At 51.4% G+C, this 20,202-nt stretch overlaps 9 protein-coding genes across 9 annotated transcripts; 6 read left to right on the top strand and 3 right to left on the bottom strand.

Annotated features, from left to right (window-relative positions):
- The first annotated feature begins 167 nt into the window (after positions 1-167).
- Positions 168-1,403, top strand: CC77DRAFT_1019790 (RBP11-like subunits of RNA polymerase). The gene is made up of 2 exons (XM_018524909.1): positions 168-750; positions 808-1,403. Exons 1-2 carry the CDS (start codon positions 486-488, stop codon positions 1,122-1,124), a joined length of 582 nt encoding a protein of 193 aa, XP_018386406.1. The 5' UTR covers positions 168-485; the 3' UTR covers positions 1,125-1,403.
- Positions 1,364-4,783, bottom strand: CC77DRAFT_1019788 (hypothetical protein). The gene has a single exon (XM_018524908.1). The coding sequence runs from the start codon at positions 4,743-4,745 to the stop codon at positions 1,446-1,448; it is 3,300 nt and encodes a 1,099-aa protein (XP_018386405.1). The 5' UTR covers positions 4,746-4,783; the 3' UTR covers positions 1,364-1,445.
- Positions 4,784-5,450: 667 nt separating this feature from the next.
- CC77DRAFT_1019786 (BIG1-domain-containing protein) lies at positions 5,451-6,742 on the top strand. The gene is made up of 3 exons (XM_018524907.1): positions 5,451-5,761; positions 5,815-6,188; positions 6,237-6,742. The coding sequence occupies exons 1-3, from the start codon at positions 5,664-5,666 to the stop codon at positions 6,614-6,616; spliced, it is 852 nt and encodes a 283-aa protein (XP_018386404.1). The 5' UTR covers positions 5,451-5,663; the 3' UTR covers positions 6,617-6,742.
- A 435-nt stretch (positions 6,743-7,177) lies between these two features.
- Positions 7,178-8,455, top strand: CC77DRAFT_1030628 (FAD/NAD(P)-binding domain-containing protein; the record flags this gene model as incomplete). The annotated part of the gene is made up of 1 exon (XM_018526601.1): positions 7,178-8,455. The coding sequence occupies one exon, from the start codon at positions 7,178-7,180 to the stop codon at positions 8,453-8,455; it is 1,278 nt and encodes a 425-aa protein (XP_018386403.1).
- A 2,276-nt stretch (positions 8,456-10,731) lies between these two features.
- On the top strand, positions 10,732-11,471 carry CC77DRAFT_845051 (hypothetical protein). Its single transcript, XM_018533396.1, has one exon. The coding sequence runs from the start codon at positions 10,980-10,982 to the stop codon at positions 11,340-11,342; it is 363 nt and encodes a 120-aa protein (XP_018386402.1). The 5' UTR covers positions 10,732-10,979; the 3' UTR covers positions 11,343-11,471.
- A 58-nt stretch (positions 11,472-11,529) lies between these two features.
- Positions 11,530-12,795, bottom strand: CC77DRAFT_1030626 (glycoside hydrolase; the record flags this gene model as incomplete). Its single annotated transcript, XM_018526600.1, has 4 exons — positions 11,530-11,673; positions 11,743-12,203; positions 12,270-12,426; positions 12,487-12,795. 4 exons carry the CDS (start codon positions 12,793-12,795, stop codon positions 11,530-11,532), a joined length of 1,071 nt encoding a protein of 356 aa, XP_018386401.1.
- A 377-nt stretch (positions 12,796-13,172) lies between these two features.
- On the bottom strand, positions 13,173-14,618 carry CC77DRAFT_987620 (pisatin demethylase; the record flags this gene model as incomplete). Its single annotated transcript, XM_018536253.1, has 3 exons — positions 13,173-13,347; positions 13,399-13,963; positions 14,014-14,618. The coding sequence occupies 3 exons, from the start codon at positions 14,616-14,618 to the stop codon at positions 13,234-13,236; spliced, it is 1,284 nt and encodes a 427-aa protein (XP_018386400.1). The 3' UTR covers positions 13,173-13,233.
- A 1,489-nt stretch (positions 14,619-16,107) lies between these two features.
- Positions 16,108-17,220, top strand: CC77DRAFT_1019783 (hypothetical protein). The gene is made up of 3 exons (XM_018524906.1): positions 16,108-16,651; positions 16,702-16,804; positions 16,961-17,220. Exons 1-3 carry the CDS (start codon positions 16,467-16,469, stop codon positions 17,150-17,152), a joined length of 480 nt encoding a protein of 159 aa, XP_018386399.1. The 5' UTR covers positions 16,108-16,466; the 3' UTR covers positions 17,153-17,220.
- Positions 17,221-17,433: 213 nt separating this feature from the next.
- On the top strand, positions 17,434-20,115 carry CC77DRAFT_1094189 (hypothetical protein; the record flags this gene model as incomplete). Its single annotated transcript, XM_018529723.1, has 3 exons — positions 17,434-17,459; positions 17,582-17,819; positions 17,878-20,115. 3 exons carry the CDS (start codon positions 17,434-17,436, stop codon positions 20,113-20,115), a joined length of 2,502 nt encoding a protein of 833 aa, XP_018386398.1.
- Between the last annotated feature and the right edge of the window lie 87 nt (positions 20,116-20,202).

The raw sequence follows: 20,202 nt of genomic DNA, 5'->3' as shown, positions 1-20,202 counted from the left end.
GAAGTCCACCCTCACCTCCGCAACGCCTTCCCCAGCGGCTACCACACGCCATCACAACCACTCCAGACTCCCTCGGCCTCGATCGGACTGCGCTAATCGTTGCTTCTCTTGCTATTTGATTCTGATCACTTCCTTCTACAACCGCCGCGCATCTTCCTCACTTGCGACCGCAGCAGGTGTTCTCATATACGCAGGCAAGAGTAGATAGGCATCCAGAAAAGAAAGAGCAGGCATCATGAACGCGCCAGACAGGTATGTCCTGTCTTTCATAACTCACGTTCTATTTGCAAGGTGTTCTCTGTACGCGCAGTCCACAGTCCACAATGCCAGGCCACCGCGATCTCGATTGCGTACCCAAACGGTTTGTTCTGTCCTTTCATCACAAGCGGGTGAAAACAACAAGATGGTACACACTTGCATGAGCGCATGGCACTGGCACCTGATCACAAAGACCCGCTGCACCATATATATGCGCCCTCAAAAGTATGCGATACCGTGAGAGTCACTACTCTAGCCCGAAAGCCTCACAAGGAACGAACGGGATATACCTCATGATGAGTCGAAACCCAACGTCTTCCTTCTCACCAAAGATCGGACAACTCATCGAGCAAAACCCAAATTGTGGACTGCGCGACAGCTCAAAAAACAACCGCCATGTATCGCACAAAGCTGACCACGATGATGAATGTAGATTCGAGCTCTTCCTGCTAGACGAAGGTCAGCAAAAGGTTGAGGAGAAAGCAGAGACCCGTAAGTATAATACAACATCTCCCCACATCCGCCCCTCACAAGACTAACGCGCACCAGGCGTCCCGAACACCGCCGTCTTCACCTTCAACAAAGAAGACCACACCCTCGGCAACCTCCTCTCGCAGCGTCTCCTCAAGAACCCCGCCGTCATGTTCGCCGCGTACAAAGTCCCCCACCCACTCTTCGCTACCTTTGAACTCCGCGTCCAGACCGATGGCACCATTACACCCAAGGAAGCTGTTATGGCTACTTGTAAACTGGTTATCCAGGACTTGTCCAAATTGAACGAAAGCTTCCAGACTGAGTGGCTGGGCAAGAGGATTGTGTCCGAGGGTGAGGCGGAGAGGCAGCAGAGGGAGCAGAACAACTTCTAGAGCGTCCTTGGTTAGCTCCTACACCGCAGGGCTGAACGGAGTTTTTATGGGAATTGTGTTGTTGCATGTGTTAGGCGTCTGTTCCTTGAGACAAAGGACAAAATATGGCCTGTAATCACACTTGACGGGCTGGCGTTCACGGTTAATTGATATGACGATGTAAAAGAGTTCAACTTCGTCTCTTACATACCCGATAGAGCTGAGAAGGATTGAAATAATGTAAAACACGTGGCAGGATTTGTTGGCAACCAACGAACAATATCAAACTGCTCTCTGATAGTCAAGTCTTTCAACAATATCCATGGTACACATACATCAAAGCTAATCTAGTTCGTCATCCAGCTCTGACCAGCGTCCAAGTAGTGGCTTAGTAGAGAGCGCAACATCGTCCTTCGGCGCGACGCTGTTCTCATCACTAGCAGGCATGCTACTCGAAGCTTCTGAGACACCATTTGGCGCACCTTCGTCCTCGCCGCTGGCTGCCTTACTGTCCGAAGCTTCTCCTGTGTTCTTCGATATCCCTTCGTCTTCACTCATTGCAGCACTGTTGGCCCCGCTAACCTTCTCCTTCTGCTCCTCTTCCTCTTCAGCTTCCTCCCAATTTTCCGCAACCTCCTCAACAGGCTCTTTTTGTTTCTTCTTCTTGCTGCTCAAGCTCAGGACCGCAAAGCCACCCTTGTTACCGAATCCTGTAGTCTTCTGGATCTGGCGAAGCGGAACACCCTTTGAGGCTGCGACTTGACTCCAACCCGAGCCAGGACCTACGTCAGATTCCTTACGGAGGATATTGAGCGAAGAATCGAGACGTGCGAGCTGAACGTTTTTGCCGATACCTTGCGTCGTGATAGCTTGAGTTAGCGGTGCCTGGATCGACTCGAGCATTTTCTGCATGTCATGTTCTGGGATGCTCAGACGAGCTGCTAGAGGTGGTTTCAATGCTACTGCTTCGCTAGGGAGGAAAGTAACCTCTAGTTCGCATCTGAAGGATGTTGTAGCAAGTACGCTCTTGATGATGGGGTTGAGCTCTTCAATGGTGAGTGCAAAGCGAGGGTTCAGGATAATGAACGCGTTGTAGGGATCTCCGTTAGTGTTACTGGGCTTAGGACGCAAGGGAGCGGCCGAAGTCGTTACTGGCGCTGGCGTAGGGGCAAGACGCTGTTGGATTTGACGACTTCTGGCGCAGTCTGCGAGTGTCCGCATAGGCGCCATGACGAACTTTGGAGTCTTGAAGATGGCAACATGTCGATGCGGCTCCGGATCCATGCTCTCGGAGTCCATGCCGAAATCCTCAGCAAGGTAGTGAATAAACTTGCGCAGGTTACGGGGCATTGGTTTGAAGCGAAGACGCTTCTGATCCGGGTCGGCAGCAAACAGTCTAAGTTGCTTCTCCTGTGTAACAGCCCAAGTGGCGTTCTGCTGGTACATGTTTAGTGTGGCATCTGAATATGGGATATGATCGTTTTGGTGCTCCGGATCAACGTTGAGCGCAAGTGCCAGAACGCGATTACGCTCCAATCGTGCACATTCTTCGTCGCACTTGAGCACCTTTTTCAGATTACCGTCGCCGTTACGCGAAGCATTGCACTTGGCTTCTTGCTTGATTCTCTGGCATTCGCAGGTAACGAAGATCTTGTGTGGGCATGGCTTCTCTTCTTTGCACGGTTGAGGGAAATGGCAGGGTGCCAGGCACGGGTGGCCACAAACACTGAGCTCTTTGCCACATGCTTGAGTGCAGGGGTCTTCACATTCTCCAGGCCGGTGGCATTGCTTCTGGCATTTGTGTGTCCCACATTTGAGCGTACGTCCGCAGACCTGACCGCAGCGTACCTCAGTCAGCCAACATGGCTGATTCTTCAGAACACTCTTGCCACACAAACACGGCTTGGCTGTCAGAAAAGCGCACTTGGGGCATGGCTGGTCGTCTTGATGGCAGCTGTGGTCCAGTTGAGGATGACCGCAATCCTTGGGTCGCTCGCACTTGAAGCGACACGGCGGAGGCTTCGTACCACATGGTAACGGAGGTTGCAAAACGGTCCGTCCGCAATGGCAGCTGAGCTCATCGAAGATAGCATCGCGACATGTACCGCAAGGGCCCTTGTGACAGAGTTCCTGGCAGCGATGTTCGGGGTTGCCGCACTTCAGTTGCCGGCCACAGCTCCGAGTACATATATGCTCGGCTTCGAAGTTCTCGCGAGGCTGCCGAGGAGTTGAATCTAATGGTCTACCTTTGCGGCGATTTGACTGGCGCTCGGCAGCTTTCTTCTCACCAGCACAGCAGTGCTCGCCACACTCGTGACGGCCGCAGTTCAAGGATACTTTGCAGACACGCCTGCACTGGGGAGGCTCGTCTATTCCCTGATGGCATATGGTTCTAGATGAAGTGCGCCCGCATCTGCAGGAGATGTCGACGGTTTTCAGGCAAGACCGGCATTCGCCCTGATGGCAAAGCTGCTCACATTTGTGGCCACATGCAAGTGTCTGGCCACAAGGTTTGTCGCAATTCGGTATCGGGTCTTCGCATGTCGTTCGTGGCTTGCTAGACATGTCGCGCAAGGCAGTCTTACCACATGGGCAGCGTGTGACTACGTCGGGAGATCTCGGGCAATGAGGTGCTTTCGTATCTTGTGGGTGGCATTCTAGTTCGCAAGTGTGTTTCCCGCAGTCGAAAGAACGTCCGCAAAGATCAGGGCACTGGAACGATCCTACCCAGGTCTCTACCGTCGCACTGCCATCAGTAGCGACATGAGATTGGCTGCTCTGCTTCGCTTCTGCTCGGTCGTGACACAAGATGTCTTTCTGGCTCTGCCCACAGTAGCATCGCGCTGGCACTCGTACCTCACAGGCACCACAAGGGCCATCGTGACATGGACGTTCACATCGATGTTCTCCACAAGGCATCAGCCCTCCGCAGACATCACCGCAGCTCCAACCTTGCTCGTAATCGGTATCAATACAACGACGGGTGACTGACTTCTTGCTACAGAAGCAGTGCTGTGTGGGGCCCATCAACCCGCAAGGCGGGCAAGGACCGGCATGACATGTCGATCCACAAGGGTGTGGGCAAGGCTTGGGGAGAACTCGGGGTCGTGAACATGTCTGACCACATGAGAAAGGTGGCAGACCAGGCGTTGATCGCGGATCGAGTTCCTTCTCACACCAACAGTGGAAGTTCTTGGGGAGGGTGTCCTTTGGTAGATTGCAGCCGGGACAGCGCCACTGCCTCGGGGGAGGCGTCTCTCCATCTTGCGTCTGTTGTCGCGCTGCTGCCGAGCCTTCATTTGTTGACCACTTCTTGATACACCCCAAATGAAAAACAGTCCAACACGTCCTACATGACCAGACACCCTTGGTGCGCCTTGTGACATCTTCAGTACAGATTGCGCATTCGTAGTGTCCATTGTCAATATCCTCGTGTGTTCTAGTGGCGATATCGGGTGCGGTCGATTTGGGGGCTTGCGGCTGCTTTTGACGTGGTGGTCGCGACTTGCGAGGGGCGATGGGTTGGCCAGGCTGAAAGGTTGGTGCATCTGCTTGTAATCCTCCTTGGGCTTCTGAGATGGCTGAAGCTGCATCGTCTTCTCCAGTCAATTGCCCACCAAATTGACGACCACCAGCAGCCATACGCTGTGGGAAACGCTCTGCGCCACCTCTTCCTCTACCACCCCGCCCACCCCCACGCCCACCTCTTCCTCCTCGGTGTGCTGCTTCTTGTACAGACGAGGGTACAAACTCGAGAGCGGCAGCGTTCGATTGCGAGGGTCTTGCACTATCTGTTTGGCCTCCTCGCCCTCGTCCTCTGCCACTGCGTCCGCCACCTCTCTGTGACGGTTGTGACGGTTGTGCTGGTTGCGCTTGCGTTTGCTGTGACTGGTCTGGTTGTGCGGCGGCATTTGCGTTTCCACCTCGATTCCGTGGGTGCCGCCGTCTTCGTGCTCCTCTTGAGACATCAGATGGGCCCGCGGCGGGTGGTTGTGGCGCAACTGTAGGAGTCGACATGGTGTGCGATTCGGTTGCGGTAATTTTGAGCGCTGGAATGACGGTTGTGGTATGTGGCCTTGGGCCGCCTAGGGTGAAAGGAAAAGAGTGATATCACGGGCTCTAGTAAATGTACGGCCTGTTGAACTGGTAAAGAGAAGGCGGCTGGTGTGGTGTTGTGACGAGAAGCTTTGCAGTGGCGAGCAGTTATACTGGAGAAAGAAGAGGCGGCGGAGGAAAGACACTAAGACAGACGGTTCCGGGATACGCAGGCGCAGTCATGAGTCAATTTCGACTCATATGTGCAAGCAGAGCGGCACGTTGGCTCGGGCACTCAAGTGCAGTGGCGCAGTGCAGAGGGCGAGCGAGCAAACAAATGATTGCTGCTCCGGGTGACTGTTAGGCATTGCATGGGAATTTACATGGGCCAGCGCGTCATACCCAGGGTCCGGCCAATCGAGACGGCGGCTAGTTCCGGGCGGTCATGGGCGCCGCGTTGGAGCTTCACATCGCGAACGACACCATCGGCCATCGACCTCGCCCACGCACATCTCCACCCACATCATGGTCAAGACACTCGTCGGCGCCCTCGCTCTGGCAGCGCTGCCCTCGGCCCTCGCCTTCCGCAACACGTCGCCCTTCTTCCTCTTCTCCACCGCCGAGTACGCATGCCAACAAGCAGCGCATCCTGACGTCTCCAAGCTAACAGCTGCAGCCTGCTAATCCCCAACAACGACGCCGTCATCGCCGAGTCATCAGAAATCACGGCCGACGTCCTCAAGGCCCTCGAACACTGTCCCACCAGGTCCTACGTCGTCGTTGAGCAAAGGGGAGTCTCCGCCGCCGACTATGCAGACGGCCGCGCCGCGCCACAGCTGAGCCGCTACATGGCTGGCCACCACGATCAAGTCAAGTCGACTGTCGCGATCCCAGATGTTGTCGGAAATGTCGATGCCGCAGCCATCACCCAACATCTCGTCTCCAAGTGCGGACAGGGCTTCAATGACGACGATACATGGTTCGCCAGGCAGACTTTGAAAGACCCATCGACTTCACACGCGCTTCGCATCGAGCAGCTCCAGTCTGATGGTAGGAACAATGCGTCCTGGACAATGGATTGAAGGCTAACAAGTGCAGATGCCACGCTCGAGAACTTCATCGTCAACGACGCCAAGTCCCAGGACTACACCGTAATCTACATCACCACTCCTCAGACCGAGGCGCAAGCCAAGGAGACGCTCGAGCACTACACATACGAGATGGACGCATCCTTCCCAGAGTCTGTGCAGATGGAGCTGAAGCGCGATCTTTCTTCGCATGCCAAGAGGGCAAACTCGACTGAAGGTGGTCTTTTCGAGAAGTATCAGTACTTCACACCCGGACTCTTCATGGGCTTCGCTGCCATCATCCCCTTGTTTCTCATCCTTCTGGTCGGCATCCGAGCCCTTACCAGTCTCGAGGTTTCATACTTTGCCTTTAGCAAGGAGATGGGCCCCAACGCGCAGAAGAAGCAGTAGACGTCTTTCGAATGCATCATGGAATTTGTTGGCGCGCAATGTATATCTTGTAAGTTAGTAGGCATGAGGAACCGGCGTTCATGTGGCTTTGGGTCTGTAGCGAAATACCAACATTGTAGTACCCAGGCTGTGTTGTTATCTGAGATCTTGCCATGCCGATAGCAGAAACCCTGCATATACCAAACTCGAAGTGTGGATTTCAATGCACGCTGCCGGGCCGTTCGGGCGTGCTAGACTGATGATGTTACCTGACCGGTTCCCCAACCCTTTACCGAGAACTCGACATGCCGGAACAACCACTCACGTATGCAGTCAGCGCTAAGGCATGCATCCCCAGATACACGAAGATGGGATCTAAGTCCGATGTCTGGACACCGCTCCGATATAACATGTATATCTAAAGCTCTTTGTGCTCGAACCTTATCACAAGCCTCAACTGCTTTCTAGCGACAAACCATCGACTAGTCCACCCGAAGCCGTACATTTCATCGATCTAGTACTTCCAATAACACATTAGCAAAAGTATATCCAACGCGTTCTGCTATGGCTTTCCCAAAGCCGATGGATATCATCATCCTAGGTGGCGGCATAGCCGGCCTAACGACCGCTCTTTCCCTAACCAAGTTTGCTCCTGCCTCGTCCACACCAAACATCACCATCTTTGAGATCAGGCCAGAGCCTGCAACAATCGGCGGTGCTGTAAACCTCACACCCAACGCCCTACGTCTGCTTTCACATCTCGGGGCTCTTGATGAGATCCGCGCCAAAAAATATGGCGCAGAGTGTCTTGCAGTCGAAGTTTTCGACCTCTACACCAACGTCAAGATAGCAGAAAGCTCATTCAGAGGACCAGACGGAAAGGGATTGGGTGATCCTCCATTCACCGCTCTGAGAATCACGAGAGGAGAAGCGCTCAAAGGCGTGCTTGCTGCCATTGAGAAACATCCAAATATCAAGCTCACATGCGGCAAGAAGACGGTCAAGATCAACGAAAGCGACACTGGTGTGAGCATCGACTTCGAAGACGGAGGAAGCGCAAAGGCGGATATACTTATCGGATGTGACGGTATCCACAGCGTCACCCGCCTCAAGCACGTCGAGCCCGAGCGGAAAGCAATGTACAGCGGCATATGCAACGCCTTTGGCTTTGCACCCCGGCGAAAGATGGACTCCAGTCAAGACTATGAGCCTACGCATTTCGAAGTTAGCGGCATGAACTTTGGTCGTCGCGGCATGATGTTAACGTCCTTCCACGACCAAGCCCAAGAAAGCATCTACGTAGGCGCGCTGATGCAAGTCCCCGAGATCGCTGACCGAAACGGCTGGAAAGCAGCAGGAGCAGATGTGCAGAAGATCCGCGATGAAATGCTCGATCGCTACTCAGGTGCTGCGAACCCACAGATTGCACACTGGATTGAAGATGCAGAGGGTCTATATCTCTGGCCGGTGTTCACTCTTTCCAAAGGGGGCAAATGGGCTACTGACCGTGTTATGTTGATTGGAGATTCCGCACACGCCATGCCTCCACAAGGTGAATCTACAGGCATTGTCTTCGAAGATGGTGTCTTGTTCTCGCGCTGCTTGGCTAAATGGATCGAAGAGAAACGTGACGAAGGCGTACCTGTCAAGGAAGCTTTTGACGCGTATGAATCTCTAAGACGTGCAAGAATCGATACTGCTTTCGATGAGAGTCAAAGTGTTGTCAAGACGGTGCAGGACACGCCTTGGTTAGGGCATAAGATCAAGATGAATGTTGTGCCATGGTATCTTTGGTGGACGAGGAGTTATCGGGAGAAGCATTTCGTAGAGGACGTTACAACGTGCGACATCGGGTATTGATTGGCTGTGTTACTTTTGGGTTCGAAAGGTCCTGGAAGGGTCAACAGCTGCGTCAGAGGATCTATTGCCTGTCGCGTCCAGAGGCGAATAGGTCGAGGATGCCATTGGAAGTGACTTAATACCAAGGTACGGCCCGAACAATGTAAATCATGTCCTTCATTTGGGTTCCCGATTCTCATTATTTTTGCCTCTCGATTGTCGGTCTTCTCAAAGCTCAGACGTAGGATCTTTTCTTGACGACTCTAGATGCATGGCTCGCTTGCCACAAGAAACCCTTTCCAAGATTCTTAACCGCCACCCCATGTCTTACTATTGTTCTTCAGCCCCTCTTGTTTGCCCATTACGTTCCAGCTCCACGGAGCCTCGAGTGTCTCTCATGATTCAGACACATGATGCAAGTTGTATAGGGAATCTTCCCTGGTTTCCCTAACTGTCCTACTAGCTACCATTATATACGATTTTGTTTCGCATACATCATGTTGGACGCTCTTAGACCTCTCAACTACATAATGCGGCCCTTCTTCGATGCGTCAGAATTTCCTTCCTTTCGCTCTCTTTCAGACGATACAAGATGGTACCGTGCACTACAGTCAAACTGCACTATCGGTCCTACTACAAGTCCTATCTCAAATCCTGTCACAAGCCTTCTTTCGATCCGAACGACAGTTTCAAAACCACTTCTCGAACGCCACAACTCGGCTGTAGCTACGCCAACATTGAAATTATGGACTTGATGGAGAATGCGGTTAACGATGGCTGAACTTGGCGCGTACCAGACTAATGAGCTACGGTGATGGAAAAAAGCAAAACAACCTCGACTTATTAGAAAAGGATAAGAGGGACTTGGGGCTGTTTGACAATGAAGATCCAGATGAAGATGTAGCAGAGAGTGCAATGTATAGTGGACTGTGCCAACTTCGTACTGTACTTCTCGCTGTAATATTGGTGAAAAAGAACAAAGTACTACAATCTGAATTATAGCAGCGTAATCGATCCACCATTTGTATACACATCCACCAGATACATTCCACGACAAGCCTCTTCTGAAGTTTCCTGAAAGTCACGCATCCCTTTGAAGCATACAGAAGAAATGCGTGCTCGGAACATTCCGGGTCCTCCGTCTTGTTCAATCAACTCGCTTGCCCACAGGTCTTACTACCCTTATACCAAGCAAATAAGACACCATGCCTGCACAACTCAACTTAACCCAACCCACCCACTTACCCCATCAAGCAACTACAGCTTTTCTATCGATTGCTGCAACACAACCACCTTGATCCATGAACATCTCTAGACGAGAAAAAAAGCGAGTCGCAGCGCAGCGTACCGGCACTGCTGCACGGGATGTGGCAAGTGGCGCGCCGTAATTGGCTCAAAACCGGGTTGCTTGCGCTGGAGAGTGGATTGTCACACCGGTACACTTACCCGGTACATATTGGCATCGAGCCGCGTGGTGTCAAGTTGTTAGGTTGTTCCCTGTTGTCGTTGTATTGAAAGGCATGCAATGGTGTGGATTAAAAGAAAAGGTGTGGGAGGAATAGGGAAAGTGAGATCCTTGAGCTGCAGCAAGGTACCTAGGTACTTTGGAGGGGTAAAGTTGGCTTGGGCTGGGTTGGTGGAAATGAGCGAGCTATTGAACACCGGCGTCACTGCTACAGCAAAAGACTCCCTGCGATTCGGGATCTAGTGTGGGTTTTGTGGAAGCAGGAGGTTTGGAAGCTTCCAAGGGCTTTGTTAAGTAAAGACTGTGAGAGAACTGTGTTGTGGAAGGCGTTCTGCGGCTCCGCACCAAGCGCTGGTGCATGATGGTACCAAACTTCAAAGGAAACCGGTTCCTTGTGGACTCCACACCCTCTCCTCACTCACATGCGAACAAGGAGAGCACAATGACACAACATCTGCAATCGACGCTTCAACCCTTGACGTTCGGCAAAATCGTGGGAGAGCTTCGTGCCGTCCCTAGCCTTCGCTACCATCTCTCTTTCCAAAGTTCTCCCGCTTCGACCCCGTGCCACACGGCTGCATGAACGGCCCCAACTCCTAGCAACCCACTACTCTCAACGCCGCGTCCGAAGCTCCCAAAGAGGACCCTTAGCGCTTCATGTGATCGCAATCTACTGCATAATCACCAGGCTAAGTATACGTTTGCAGCCGTTCCAGTAATCTACAGTCGAAATGTCAGCCTGCCATATACGGAAAACCGCCCCACCCTCAGTAGTTGAGCCGGCCAGGGTCGGTAAAGGACCCATGAGCTTGGTGTCTTTACCTCTAGCCTGCGGTAGAAGGCATAGAGGTGGTAGGTTTATGGATTGAACGTTTGTACGATGACTCGCTGGGAGCGACTGCCCTCTCGAGAAAGCATTCAAGCTGGAGTCTTGGCGGAAATGGATACCTCGGCATCTTGCGGATCTGTTTAGTATAGCATCAAGTTTTCAGGACCAAAAAACTACCTTCATTGATAGCATCAAACAACAATTCAACAAACTGTCCAGCCACCAAGACGATACACAAATCATCACCGACCATGGCGCCGAAAAACCTCCGCAACACTTACACGCCACCTTCGCACCCACATCTCAAACCCATCATCATCTGCGGCGTTGTCATGGCGCTCTCTGCCGCTCCTGTACCGGCCATGTTCCGCCCTGACAATTTCGGCTCACCACTCCCGGAGAACGTTGCTACAGCCGGCCGATGGATCCAAGCTGGCTTGTTTTACTTCCTTTTTGGCGCGCATGCAGTTGAGACGGTCATGTTTATGAAGCGACTGAAAGAGCACGGTGTTGGCTTCATGAGTGCAGCGTGGTGGAAGTGGGTAGGAACTTGTTTTGTTGGAGGACAATTCTGCTTCAAGCATTTTGACAGGGTGGTGGGTAAGCAGCTGTAGATGGAGCTGCTATATACAGGAAGGGTTAGAAGAGAAAGAAGGCACGACAATAAAGATGATATGTTAAGGTCATTTGAGGTTACGTGAATAGTGGAAGAGGGTGTACAAACTGGATTTACCTAGCCACCTGTGTGGATGAGCATTCTTTCTCTTTTCCGAGCAGATCCTCCAAAGCGTGTCTCCCACTTTACACTGTCGTCACGTTTTTCCCGTTCAAAACGTCCAAGAACGCTGTGTAAGCGGACTTTTTCTGGAAGTTATCCGTCCACAGCAATGCAGACCCCTCTCCGTTGAAAGTACCTGGAACCCAAGAATACTTGTCCGCGATACCCTAGAGTTAAACAAGTCAGCGCAAAATCTCCAAGCCAAACAGACTGTGAATGCAATAAAAGTAGCTTACCCATATGGTCATGCCAACACAACGTTGCACATTGATGCAACTCTGGGCAATTCTCGCCCAAGCTGCTGCCGCATCCGCCAACTTCTGCGTATTGCTCGGGGTACGGGATCGTACGTCGAGCTCCGTATACGCAACATCGACACCTAGGTTCGCATAATCTTGCAGCACTTTGGTCAATACAGCAACACTCGGTGTTACTTCACTCTGAGTGCCAGTCGGCTCAGAAACCAGGTGACCCTGTAGACCCACGCCATCGATCTTGACACCCCAGGATTGCACGAGTTTGACAATTCGGAGGGCGCCGAGGTGCTTGGCCGTGCCGTATTCGAGGTTGTAGTCGTTGTAGTAGAGTTTTGCCGATGGGTCGGCAGCTGCGGCCATGCGGAAGGCGATGGGAAGGTACTGCTCCCCGATTAAACGGAGGAAGACGTTGTCTCTGTTTGTACCGTCTTCATTGAGAGCTGTTGTGTGATTAGCTGGCTATTCCTTACTTCATTTCGGTTATCTCGTTTCATCAATCTTCCTACCTTCGTTGACGACGTCCCAGTGAGTGCACTTTCCCTTGTATCTACCCATGACCTGTTTGATGTGGTTTTCCATTACGCTCATCAATGTAGCATTGTTGTTGATTTGGTTCACCCAACCCGGCAGTTGACTGTACCAAACCAACGTATGGCAGCGCATCTATGACAATCATCAGCTCAAACTCCCATAGGAGGTTGCGTGATGACGAAGAAAACTTACCTGCTTTCCATTCTGCGTCGCAAAGTTCGCGATAGCATCTGCACTTCCCCAGTTAAACTGACCCCGGTTGGGTTCTGTGGCATCCCATTTCATCGCATTCTCAGGCGTAATGGAACCAAACTCTGCACTACGGATAATGTTTTGCTCAGTGTTGTCATTGCGGATCGTCAAAGAAGTGCCGATGTATGAACGGCCTCGCGCCTTGATGGCAGCATCAAGCGCTGTAGCTGTTTGCTGCCGAGGGTCGAGAGGCGTGCATACGGCGATGCTACCAAAGGCAAGAAGAGCACTGAGTGTAGGTAGATGCATTGTGAGGATTGTTCGTGCATCCCATGATGGGAGTTGGGGAGCGACTCTAAATAGCTAATCCATCATCCCAGTTGATAGGTGATCCCAACCTGGGTTTCCATCTGATGATCTCGAGATACGATGTAAATACCCGCCTTGACATGTGTTATATAGATTGCGATACCCGTATAGCTGTTTTCCATAGTGGCGATCATACTGGGCAGATCTGGCACAAGCATGTACAACGTGTGTGGGACATGCAAGAGATATCGGAGAAATTAAAGATCGTTAAAAGCAAGGCCGATGGGCTTGGTATCTGCTGAGTGGGCGGGGGAAGGGATTCTTTCGGATAGCCTTTTAGCCTCTTTATCCGCTCGATACCCACTTCATACACCTCACGGCAACACTGACAACCTGTATGACCGACCTGAGAACTATCGTTCAGATGGCTGAGGCTCATTAGACGGAGTTTCTAGCAGTCAACTCAACCAGAAAGTCGACGTTATAAGCCACTCCGCCATCAACGACATAGCTACCGGAATTCTTGACTTGGATGTCGAATCGACGAATGATCTTGCAGGTCAGCGAACTAGACCGCTGAATGGCTTTATACGGGGAACTCACCTCTGGTAACAACTTGTACATCTCTAACTTCGCAACATCTTTGCCTAGACATATTCTAGAGCCGATACCGAATGTAAACTGAGCCGCCTCCAGCTCAAAGTTTCTCTTTTCGCTCTGCAACCACATATCAGGCTTAAAGTCCTCAGCATCTTGCCCGTAGAAGTCTTTGTCACGTTGGACAGTATATGCATGGCTGGTTACATCCATTCCACCAGGTACATAATGTCCATCAATGACTTTACCCTCTTTTGGTATCACTCTAGGGAACAGGTTGGGGGCCGGTGGGAAGAGGCGAAGACCTTCTTTGATGCATGCAACAAAAAACGGGAGATGCTGGAGGGTCTCGTCGTAACGGATGGGTGTTGATAGAAGGCCAGACGACTCTGCTGCATCCAGCTCAGTCCGAACACGTGCAAGTGTAGAAGGGTTTGTCAAGATTAGTCGGAGGATACATCCTAGCGCCGTACCAGTGGTGTCTGCTCCAGCTTGATAGAGAAGTGTGACATGAGCACGCTTTTGCGTTGGAGTCAGTGGAGAGCCATCTGAGTAACGGGCATCAAGGCAGCTAAACACGATGAGTACAGAGCAGTAGTCAGGCACATGTTGTATACTTACTGCTGCAGGAAGTCTGGCCTCCCTTCAAATGGTTTCTCCTTGTTCTGCTGCTCCCGCCTGGTAACTTGACGGTCCGCTTCGCCCATCAACCAGCCCATTCCATAATCATTGGATGTAGTTGGTAGTAGCAAGGAACCTACAACAGGCAGTCGCAGAATCCTTTCCCTGAAGAATCGACACCTCCCTGAGAAGCCGAAGAATGTCAGGCCCTTGCGCCAGTTGGTCAATAGATACTTCTCATCGCGCTGATTCTCGACACTACCAAAGGGTTGGGTGAATGAGATGATGCTGAGGATGTCTGCCGCAAATTCCGCAACCTTGTCGGAGAGGCAAATGGTGCGCTTAGCTTCCGCATGTTCTTTCAGCTTCTTGATAAGAAGAGAGACCTGTTCATCGAAGCGAGGTTCCCATGCATTCTTCAGTGGACCAATAGACCATGGCGCATTCGACAAAGCTTTGCGCAAGACACGATGCTTCTCGCCGTCTATCGTAGAAACCAAATGCGGGGGACCCAAAGCCCCACTATCATACATGCCGCCCCTTGTGTTGCATTGTGGATCTCGATAGATGTCCTTGAGGGCGGAAGGCTTGGGGAAGAGCAGCATCGTAGGAGAGATGCGAATGGGGCTGTCCGCTACGCTTGTGGTTAGAACCTACGGCTGTAGGGAACTCGAGGGCCGCTTACTTCCATATTTCTCTACCAAGTACATAAAGAACTGAGGCTCTTTGTGCAATACAGAGACTATGGCCCCAAAGACAGAGAATGAGGACGCATACCATGGCCCTGGGAACTTTGAAAGAGGATGCAGTTTCTGCATGTAGAAGATTCGACCAAGTGTTGCTGTCAAGAGTATCACAAGCGTAGCGATACTTGCGTTGAGAGCCTTCGCAACAAGATCTGTCGTATCCATCACTGCCATCATGCCCACGACTTGCGTGCACAAACTGTTGATCAATGGTAAGAAGAACACAGGACAGAGGGATGAAAGCAAAACGAGTCGCTAGAGATGATTATATTGCTCGACAGGACTCCTCTTCGCCCACCCACCCCACACTGGCTGCATGTTCTTCGTCCTCCATGAGGGGTAAACCCATGTCATACCGGCATACAGGGTGCAAAGACAAGGAAAGTTGTCGTTCTGGGGAACGCTCGTCACTGCAGCTGCAACACTGTGACAGGTCAAGCCTATCGTATCCGCGCTGTGGTGGATGCCTACCCTCGGCGCGTGTGAACATATTGAGTGCCTCCACCGAACCAAGCAAAACACCTGTCTGAGCAGCTGCGAATTAATCAAAACTTTGCTTACGAAACGACCCTAGTTGATTAGCTACGACTGTTTGAGGACTGTGAGTGAAGCTTAGGCGAGTCGGCGCATATCACGCCTCATTCATGTGTTCTGAGGGGCTGGCTGGGGTGATATGCAGGTGGCATGCGGGAATCCTAACGGGAGGAAATACGCGTCTTTGCCGCAGCCACTGCTACATGGATGGGGCGGAACGAACCTCAGTCATCACCTAATCTGGCAAGACGCGTAGGTCCAGTATGCGTCAATGATTGCATGGGCGCAAAGACATAGCATGGCGAATATGAGGAGGTTGGAAGAAGAAAGTTGCCGTGTACGACCAAGGCACGACCAGACCGGGCAGGTACGTCATCTACCTAGCTTTCTTAAACGGGCAAGTAGGGGCTCGAGCCATCGATTCCGGCGACTTCGAGTGAAAAGCATCAGGCTCAACGAACTCTCTTTGACATATCGGGAGTGCATAGTCATCATCCTTTCTCGGCTCACACGCCATGTACTGTGCCAACACATGATTCATCCAAAGTCAGTTGAGATACCGCTACAGCACCGAGACGACGTCAGGGCGCAAATGATGTTGAGAGCATGTTGGCGCGAAAATCATGTTCAGACAAAGATGGCGTTAGGTTAGACATTGTGTTCACCTGAGTTTCTGGCGCAGTTATCTACAGGTGCACCAAACCTGACGCATTTGGCAACTGGGTTATTCTGACCAATCAGGACTGCTTGCAAGGACCCCGCCCCTTTTGCTCTTCTGTGTCTGCGTCTTTCGCCAACCAGCAGACTTCGCTATGGCCTCCATTGACAGTGACCACACCTATATTTCTGGATAGTACAGCTTGTTCTTGTCATGTTTTGCCGCTCCAAGATGGCACAATGACCTGCCGCCTGCGACATGTGCGCCGTCCTTCCGTGTGAATCTTGGTTATCTGCGGTAGTGTGATGTAACAACACACAGGGACAGCACGTCTGGACCCCGAGTGCATAGAACAATCCGTAGCGATGCCTGGTACTGAACCAAGAGTAGAAACCCACTTTACCGCCCTCACAGGCTCCGGCTCTCTAAAGCGGGGTTCCGAGAGGAGCAGGTTATAATCCTTGAACGCTTTCCTATCTCATGGGCTAGACACACGAAAGACAAGACCGTACACCATGTCAGATATCAACCCTTTGGATGTCTTGGCCATCAAGAACGTCGTATCGCGGTATTGTCAGGCTCTGGATCTGAAGGACTTCGATCTGCTGGGCAAGGTCTTCGTACCGGACGTTGAAGCCAGCTACCCCTTCAATGAAGCCATACAGAGCCTTGACGAACTGAAGGATGCGATCAAGAACCGGTAGCTTTATCCTCCGTAGATTGGCAAGGATGATGTCTGACGATACACAGCCTTGGACCGATCCGAACACATCACAACCTCACCACACAGACCATCACATTCAGATCCGATGCGCAGACGGCCCGGGTAGTGACGTATTTCCAAGGGGTTCACGTAAGTACTCTGTTTCAGTTCTCAATCCCAGCTCGGTTAGTGCATCCCACATACACTCAAAGTCTCGTGTATGCGCTTGGATTGTGTGACAACTTAGCGTGTCGCATACGTATCTGTATTCAGCCTACGCTTGAATTCGAGTACTAAATTTTGCAGTTCGGACAAGGTCCCCACGAGGGCAAGATGCTATGCGCGTATGGCAAGTACGTGGACGACATGGTAATGCTAGAAACGAAGCAAAGTGACTTCGATGGTGTGCGCGGTGCAAGTGGTATCTGGAGGATCAAGGACAGAACGGTAACCTTCACCCAGCGAATTGGAGACGAGAAGATCATGAAGGAGCATTGAGGGCTGAAATATTGTGATAGAGACTGCTGTTGCCTTCGCAGCACCTAGCCCACAAATGATGATGGTGCCTCCTTCCCTACCAAAGCAGTCAAGAGCTTTAGCCATGTGATGCTGTTGCGTACCTTCAAGGCTCCTTGCTTACCTTCCAGTAACTGTTTTCTTGGCTCAGTCACTCTCACCAGAAGCAATAGTTTGCTATCGCTAATCATTCCAGCTATCCCATTACCACCATTGCAGTGTTACTATCGCTTACACACGCCGAGATATTCTTCACAACTGCAATGGCGCCGCCCGAGACGACTGGCAGGTTCCCATCCAAATGCGACAAAGCACGAGAGACTGAAGAGGCATTCAATTAGGACTTGTGCAACATATGGATTGATGAGTAACATGGCCGTCGCTGTTGCAGTCACCAGCTAACAGGTTCAGTCATGGAAGCTGCGCATCGAATAACTTCTATAGACTCCGCGCAGAGTGGTCCCACTCACCCTACCGCAGCGATGAGATCGAAGCATACAACAAACCATCTGACGAAGTTGGCACCAGAGCCACATGCTGCATCGTTTACATCCGCAACTTCTTACGTACTCCACACGACTTTGTCTACTGCATACATGGGCCTGCGAATCTTGTAAAGTTTCACTCTGGCTTGCACGGAGGAGACGCGGTATGTTGGGTTAAGCATCGAGTTGTGATCGAAATGACGCTAATCGTACGCAGTACAGTACAACGGCCCAGTCCTCGCGTCGGTTGTATCGCTACTCGGACAGACAGTCGTACACGATGGTCAGAGAATTCCGCCAATCTGTTGGAACAGGTTCGACAGGGTACGCAAGCAGCCAGGAAAGCAGAACAAGATTCGCTGGTCGTACATGTTTGAGACAGCAAGATTGGCATGGAGCAAGATGACTTTTGACGCCAGGTCCCTGCAGTTACTCGAAGAGTCTCTAGCAACTGCTACCAATCAGATAGGCTATCCAGAGACTGAGGAGACATGGGGGGAAGGCGCCATTAGCGCGAGCCAGAGAACGAGCCAGGAGGCGAGAAGCATTGCTATCGAGATGAATCTGAAGTTACTCAAAAAGAAAGATGATGACGACGAGATCCTCTGCTTCCTCAAAAATGAGCTGCATGGTCGGCAGTTGCGATTGCAACGACACAAACTTTCGGACGAGCAAACCCGCCTTCTCAATCAATTTGGGGAGATTCTCGACGAGTTTGACTACTTATGCAGCCCCGACAATCCAGATGATGCAGATAGCAAAGCTTTTGAAAGAAAAAAGGCTTTGCTGACTACAGAGAGGGACGATCTGATCAAACAAATACAATATGAGATCACCAAACCCTCTGAAGCATCCGATACGGCCAGATCTTCAACTTCGTCTCTAAAGTCGCTCCAGGGAGAGGACGAACATATGCCTGTGGAACAAGACCAAAATACGCCAATGACCAAGGATGAGCCTACATGTCTGAGTGAAAGCAACCTTGACGCTATACGGGAATTCTGCTCCGTTACTTTCGCCAGTGTCGACCACGCCAAGGAAGTGCTTGCAATTTTCAATTACAATCTAAAGGAAGCTTTAGATTTTCACTTCGAAGACCAAATGGCCGACCAGAAGGCTTTAGATTCTGCTGATCCTAAGATGGATGTCGATTCAGAAGAGCTGGCAAGAGCCGTGCAATCCAGTCTTGAACCTGAATCTGAACCTCCTGGCGGTGAACGGAATGTTGCAGCTAATGATTGGGCAACGAACTACGAGTCTAAAAGGGATGCACAGTCGCCCAGTGAAGAAGACTCTACCAAAACGAAGGGCGAGGAGCAACTCACGGAAGACACTTCCCGAACGGGTCGCTCTCACGCCGGCCAACCCATCCTACTAGATGCTCAGGGAAATTTTAAATCACACTTGCATACAGAGCCTCCCCCGAAAAGTTTGTGGGAACAATACCGAGCTATGCGCGAGAGATTGCATGTACAGTACTACGGTTCCAGCACGTGGTTCGATGACCCGGATCCCCTCCGGGGCGTTCCTGCCAGGGAAAGGGCTGAGCACGATGACAATGCAGTTTCGAATGTGGATACCGATAACTCTGGAGGGCACAAAGATGTTGAGCAGGAAAAAGCAGCTATCGAATACCGTGCAGATGCTGAAATGGCAATTAAGCTCGAGGCTGAGGAGCGAGAAGCCCAAGAGAGAAGAGACCAAGAACATGCGAGATCGCTGCACTCACAGCTTAACGCACTAGATGAAGCAGAACAAGCCGCCAATGCAGATGGGTTCGGTGAAATAGCTGAAGAAATGGCAGAAGGAACAGCCGCAACCACGCTGTCCAATGTGACAGTGCATGCGTTGGGGCAGAACACCCAAGATAACAACGATTCTACACGCAATAACCACAGCCCTGCACAAAGTGAGAAGGATTCTGTGATGGGTGACGACAAAGCTCCGTTCAAGATGGACCTTGACCGCGTCATGGAAGAAGCGGAACATAACAACAGACAGAAGGTGGAGCAGGGGGATACCGAATCCAACTCCTTCGTCGACCCACGGGATCTTGAGAAAACGGCAAACCATTCAGACGACGTCGAGATAGAACAACGCAAGTACCTATTCGACTCAAAGGAAGAGGGAGATGGTTGGTACGACAGTGACCGAGACCGGATGGATATCTATGGTAAAAACATGGTCGGCTCTGAGTCAGGCGCGCATGGCGAAGAGCCAACGTTCACACCGAGCGAAAACAGAGATGCCTTTATGAGCTCGGCTACGGACGACAAGCAGCAGACTTTTGGCACCAATGAGGAAGAAGTACAATGCACGGAAAAAGAAAAGTTCGATTCGCCCATGGTATTCAAGCCGAATGAGGATGTGGACATAGACGCTGAAGACGACGATGTCAAAATCCTCAAAGTCGATGAAGACGACGATGTTGACATGGGCGGCGAGAGTTCGAATTACTAGTAGGCTTTCGCTTAGCCTCTTGTCTACGGATGATATGCAACGGGGCTTACGACAGGTGGCTAGAGAGATTATAGGGTAGCATTATAC

This window comes from Alternaria alternata (assembly GCF_001642055.1).
Source record: "Alternaria alternata strain SRC1lrK2f unplaced genomic scaffold CC77scaffold_9, whole genome shotgun sequence".
Classification (NCBI taxonomy): Eukaryota; Fungi; Ascomycota; class Dothideomycetes; order Pleosporales; family Pleosporaceae; genus Alternaria; species Alternaria alternata.
Note: the sequence above shows the minus strand (reverse complement) of the source record. Positions and strands in the feature narration are given on the sequence as shown.

Bases quoted from the DNA above. Each gene is read 5' to 3' on its own strand.
- CC77DRAFT_1019783 (XM_018524906.1), top strand. From the start codon at position 16,467: ATGTCAGATATCAACCCTTTGGATGTCTTGGCCATCAAGAACGTCGTA. The intron at 16,652-16,701 runs GTAGCTTTATCC...GACGATACACAG, and splicing joins AAGGATGCGATCAAGAACCG to CCTTGGACCGATCCGAACAC. The intron at 16,805-16,960 runs GTAAGTACTCTG...TAAATTTTGCAG, and splicing joins CGTATTTCCAAGGGGTTCAC to TTCGGACAAGGTCCCCACGA.
- CC77DRAFT_1019788 (XM_018524908.1), bottom strand. From the start codon at position 4,745: ATGGCTGCTGGTGGTCGTCAATTTGGTGGGCAATTGACTGGAGAAGAC.
- CC77DRAFT_845051 (XM_018533396.1), top strand. From the start codon at position 10,980: ATGGCGCCGAAAAACCTCCGCAACACTTACACGCCACCTTCGCACCCA.
- CC77DRAFT_1019790 (XM_018524909.1), top strand. From the start codon at position 486: ATGCGATACCGTGAGAGTCACTACTCTAGCCCGAAAGCCTCACAAGGA. The intron at 751-807 runs GTAAGTATAATA...AACGCGCACCAG, and splicing joins TGAGGAGAAAGCAGAGACCC to GCGTCCCGAACACCGCCGTC.
- CC77DRAFT_1019786 (XM_018524907.1), top strand. From the start codon at position 5,664: ATGGTCAAGACACTCGTCGGCGCCCTCGCTCTGGCAGCGCTGCCCTCG. The intron at 5,762-5,814 runs GTACGCATGCCA...TAACAGCTGCAG, and splicing joins TTCCTCTTCTCCACCGCCGA to CCTGCTAATCCCCAACAACG. The intron at 6,189-6,236 runs GTAGGAACAATG...TAACAAGTGCAG, and splicing joins CGAGCAGCTCCAGTCTGATG to ATGCCACGCTCGAGAACTTC.